Source organism: Montipora foliosa, chromosome 7 (assembly GCF_036669935.1).
Source record: "Montipora foliosa isolate CH-2021 chromosome 7, ASM3666993v2, whole genome shotgun sequence".
Taxonomy (NCBI): Eukaryota; Metazoa; Cnidaria; class Anthozoa; order Scleractinia; family Acroporidae; genus Montipora; species Montipora foliosa.
Window position 1 is genome coordinate 12061744 of NC_090875.1, and position 5000 is coordinate 12066743.

Genomic DNA, 5000 nt, shown 5'->3' on the forward strand with positions numbered 1-5000 from the left:
TAATCACCGATATTGTTTGATTGATTTAGATCTCTGCCAGTACCAGGGTTTGCTCCAGACACTTCAGAGAAGAAGACTACCTTCAACCTAGTAAAAGTGGAAGTCGTTCACTAAAGAGAGGAGCCATCCCTTCGATTTTTGATTGGTCTACACCAATTAAGGAAAGAAGAAAAATTATTCGACATACAGGAAGGTAAAGGACTAGTTCTTCACTAAAATTTGAAGATTTCTTCCAGTTTGTTGTCATCATTATTCCAAGACAGAATAATAAAATTGATTGTGAGGACATAGTCAGTGCACAGTTTTTACATTGTTTACATTTCTTCATTTATAACAAATTATATAATTCTACTGCATGTATTCTTGCTGATTTTAGAGATACCCAAACAGATGAAAGTGTTAATGAAGACATGGAGCATCAACCAACTACTGACATACAATCAAATGAACCAACTACTAGTATACAGTCAATGCAGGATGAAATGAAAGCACTACAAGCTGAGTTATTGGCCACTAAGGAAGAACTGGTAAAAGTTAAGTATGAAACAGCAGCTGCAATCAAGCAAGTTGAGGCAGTCCAAGCCCAAGCATCTATTGACATCAAAAGTGTCCAAAAGCAGGCAGCAGAGCAACTGGCCCTAAGCAAATTTGGCCTTGAACGATTTAGCACTGATAATGATTCCATAAAGTTTTACACTGGTTTCCCCACCTATCAACACATTCAGGACTTTTATGAATTTGTCAGGTCGGCAGCAGAAACAATGACCTACTGCTATGCTTCTGGGGAACGAGAAAGCAGGCCCGGAGCAAGAACTATGCAATTAATTGATGAATTGTTCATGTTTCTTGTTCGACTGAAATTAGGGCTCTTTGAAAAAGATCTTGCTCATCGCTTCCAAATTTGTATGTCTTCAATAAGCAGGAAAATAACAACATGGTGCAACTTCCTATATTTTTTCCTTGGAAGCCAAATGATCTGGCCATCACGTGATGATGTAAATAAATTCATGCCTGAGAGTTTCAAGGCCATGTACCCAACTACAAGAGTTATATTGGACTGCACAGAAATTTTTGTGCAGACCCCAACTTCACTGCTACTCCAATCACAGTTCTATTCTTCGTATAAAAGTAGCACAACACTCAAGGGTTTAATTGGAATTACACCATATGGTGCCATCTCTTTTGTGTCATGCCTATATACAGGTGGAATCTCAGACAAAGAAATAACAAGGTGCAGTGGTATACTAGATTTACTAGAACAGGGGGATTCAGTGATGGCAGACAAAGGTTTTGACATTGATGATCTTCTTAGGGCAAAAGGTGTAGCTCTGAATATTCCCCCATTCCTCAAAAGTCAAGGCCAGTTTACTGCTCTAGATGTACAAAAAACTAAGACCATTGCCAGGCTTAGAATACACGTGGAGCGTGCGATAAGGCGGATCAAGGAGTACCACTTTTTTGATACTGATGTACCCCTTTCAACATTAGGTTCTGTAAACCAGCTGTACACAGTGGCTTGCTTGCTCACAAATTTTCAGGGTCCCCTAATATTATCTCAAAATAACAAGTAAAATGAACAGCTGTGGAATGATTACAAAAAATGGGTTATTGGTCATGAAGACACCTGTAGTGATAGACACTAAGTAATTCCCTTTTTGACTTTGAAATATTAAATCCTAGACTTGAATAGGGTTACTGAAATAACTCTAACTAGGAACAAACTTTGGTAAAATTATTGATGGGTACATTATGAATATTTAAGAGTGGTCTTTGCTATATATGGTATTTATAATGCATAAACGGTATTCCTAATATATTAAGCATTCACAGTACACAAATAAATGCTCATCCATGGGGGAGGTAAGGCATACCCCAGGGGACTTGACATTCTAGTCTGTTTCAATGTCAAATTTCCTAACCAGAGCATGGTTGCTAGTATCTACACACCCCTTCCCATGCCAAAAACATACCCCTTTCCCTGTCAGGACCGCCCACTCGTGGAAATTTGTCTTCTGTGAAATTCTAATCCCAGAAGTGAGAATCTTAAATGTCCTGGGTCCACCTTTCTCCCTCCTGGGGCTTAACATTGACAGGTGCACGAATCAGAATACATTGGATACAGTTAAAATCAAAATGCTGCATTTAATACATGTCTAAAGACATTACTTGTGCCTCCAACGTTTCACCCATGTTTTCCCGAGTGATCATGAATGTGACAAAATTAATATATTCATCAGCACAAATAATATTGAAAGAAAAAACTGTCTACTTTGTCTTTGGCCTCCTGAAAAAAAAACTGATCAAACATTATTCTTTGACACACATATAAATTGTCATTGATATAACTGAAGAAATCACACCACTCCAGACCAGTGAGACCAGGTAGGCATTGAACTTGATAATAATAAATGTCTGTTGTCTTCAAAGTATATGCACTGGTGACAGGATCTTTGACCAAGTATCTGACATTGTCAAATGTTGTTTCGCCTTCCTTAACAACCTTTACTTCTAGTAGGCCAAAGGGATTTTTTCCACTATTAACTGCATCCAGGTCATAAACCTTACGGTCAGGACTGCAGCCCAGCCATGCACACTTGGGATTTATAACCAAACCTGAAGGGAAAAGATTTACACGTCCCCCCTTTGCTGAATTTGCATAAACCATGGCAGCATGTGCCTCAAGTTCAATCCCCCTTTTCATGGCATTGGTTTGGACATATCTGCTGGGATTGAGCTGGCCTACTAAAGAGCCAAAATTTGACACTCGTTTGGCAACCAAACCAAATTTGCTGGCGGTGATTCTTTTTTTTCGAAGAAGATACCAAATGCTGCTTGAAGATTGAGTTATGGTCTGTTCTTGAACTTTAAGAGATGCCTCTCGGGTGACGGAAAGTGCTTCAAATGCAGCTTGTTGCTTATTATCCAAACAGATTGAATAATTGTTTTCAAACCTTTCGTCTGAATTGTCCAGTGGCAATTCTGGAAAAGCAGTGCATGTGAAATCATTTATAACATAGTCTGTTGACATCCTCTGCTGGTATGATAACACACAGCCTTTTGGCACATTCCCATATCTACATGGCACAAATGGTACATTTTTCATCTGTTCTTTACTAGGAACCAGGGTTGCTATGAGAGGCTGGGGTGTGTAATGGCTAAAATGATTTTTTGTCCATGTTCCATACATAGTAGCAGGGGAATAAAGAGTGCTTTTGATGAATTTACTGTACTGTGCTCCCATCTGGGGTTTTTTAACCAAAACATCTTGAATTTCCTTTTGCTCAATTTTCCTTCCCCTTGGAACACTCCATCGCTGTTTCATACTGGTACAGGTAAGTTCATCAGGTAAACAACAATGACCAAGTTGCTTAAGAAGTGCCAGGTAGTACAGCAGACCAATTACATGATGACAGTATCCCCCTATTCCAGCAACACAGGAACATTTTCCTGCCAGAGAAGCATCGCTTATCTTTGCAGATACCTCCATGATGTGAGGGGGCTCACTCTTCTTCATAGATCTAAAGCATTTAGCATTCACTTTGGCCGTCCCTGCAGTATAGTTCACTGCAAGAGATACAACATTTGTAACTATTAGGTGTAAGATTTACCCTCAAAATGTCTTGTTCATTAATAAAAGCTTAATTCTCTGATGCTGGAACTATTACTTTTATATTCTCGTACATTCGAAAACATGATACTTACCCTTGATATCGTGTAGATAGCCCGGTTCTGCCATAAATTTGTAAGCTTTTGAGGTAGAAGTGCAACCAGACTTCTCCTTGGAGTATCGCACAACATCATCGAATGTTAAAGCAGGAAAAGCAGAAATATCTTGTGAATCTCCTTCCACTAAAAATAATAACATATAAGGCATATTCAATAAGTCGACAATACCTCAAATGTTTAATGGCAAATGATATTCTTTGTGATATAAAAGATATGTGGACACAGAAGACACACAAAAAAAAACAAGTATAATTTGTCACGCCGATCATAGGTAAAAATTGGTGTTTTCCCGCTTCTAAAATGGTCTATATTGCACTCACATTTTAAAATAGGGCAAAGGCTTGCTTTAACAGGTGTTTTTATGTAAGTCTAAGGCATGGAAATCATTCTAGAAGAAGATTTTTTGAGTACATACCTTGCGAAGCCGCCATGTTGTCAAGCGCCGGTGCTGGTTTAGAACGGCAAACTGGAAGCGAAAAACGGTTTTACTTTGCTAAAAACAAGCCTAGACTAAAGTTTGGAAATATGACTTACAATAACTGTAGAAGTGGACTAAAATTAAGCGCTCTTATGTCTAAAAACTTTTCTTCAAAACCACACGTGCTTGACCTTCTGGCTTTTGTTCAACTGGAACGCTTGCTCTCCAGTTTCGTGTTGCTAGGTGGTATCCAAGCACGTGACCTCTAGCTGCAAAGGGCCTATTGATACCTTATCCTGTTGAGGGGTATATGCTCAAATGGTAAAAACAAAAATAACTAAAAGAAAATCCTGCATGCAAAAAACTTTTTTCTATGCCTGAGTAGCCGGTGCACCCACCCTTTTTGCTGGTCACCCCTAGCTAAGAAAATAATGAAAGAAATTAATTTTTGTTATTCTAAAATTATGGCCACATTTATGTATGAAGTAATACCAGTCATACCTGAGAAAAATTGTCTTCCTGGCCCTCCATCATCAACTGCAGGCTCCCCAATATACACAATTTTTATTCGGTTTCCAGGATTAACTCGCTGCTTTAATCTTGCTTCCTTAAAATCAGACCACGTGTGCCTTCTTCGCACATTTAACCTCACTGGATTCTCAGATAATGACTCGGCCAAATTTGATATCACATCCTGAAAGGAGTATCTCCGTCAATTCTTGGCTGTTCCTCGCTTTCTTGTGGCAGCTCCAACGAAGAACAAGGCAGAGGAACTGAATCAAAGGAAGCAACTTCACCGACCCAAATGTCACAACATGCGTCTGCGTGATCTGCAATTTCCGTGACTGGAAATAAT

The 5000-nt window shown here is 39.0% G+C and overlaps 3 protein-coding genes across 4 annotated transcripts in view; 2 read left to right on the forward strand and 1 right to left on the reverse strand.

Moving 5' to 3' along the window:
* The window catches only part of LOC138010505 (THAP domain-containing protein 2-like), a 1385-nt gene extending 1188 nt beyond the window's left edge, over positions 1 to 197 (forward strand). The window contains exon 3 of the mRNA XM_068857487.1: positions 30 to 197. Within this exon, the coding sequence (XP_068713588.1) occupies positions 30 to 197 (168 nt within the window). The remainder of the gene's footprint in view (positions 1 to 29) is intronic.
* A 213-nt stretch (positions 198 to 410) lies between these two features.
* LOC138010504 (uncharacterized) lies at positions 411 to 1571 on the forward strand. Its single transcript, XM_068857486.1, has one exon. It carries the CDS (start codon positions 411 to 413, stop codon positions 1569 to 1571), a length of 1161 nt encoding a protein of 386 aa, XP_068713587.1.
* Positions 1572 to 2228: 657 nt separating this feature from the next.
* The window catches only part of LOC138010503 (uncharacterized), a 6709-nt gene continuing 3937 nt past the window's right edge, over positions 2229 to 5000 (reverse strand). The window contains exons 1-3 of one of the 2 annotated variants that reach the window (XM_068857485.1): positions 4142 to 5000; positions 3703 to 3849; positions 2229 to 3564 (exon numbers count right to left, since the gene is read on the reverse strand). The exon at positions 4142 to 5000 is cut by the window's right edge and continues 3937 nt beyond it. In XM_068857485.1, coding sequence (XP_068713586.1) covers positions 2234 to 3564; positions 3703 to 3849; positions 4142 to 4157 — 1494 coding nt within the window. In that variant the 5' untranslated portion in view covers positions 4158 to 5000 and the 3' untranslated portion in view covers positions 2229 to 2233. The other variant, XM_068857484.1, reaches the window with a different exon arrangement.

Bases quoted from the DNA above. Each gene is read 5' to 3' on its own strand.
- LOC138010504 (XM_068857486.1), top strand. From the start codon at position 411: ATGGAGCATCAACCAACTACTGACATACAATCAAATGAACCAACTACT.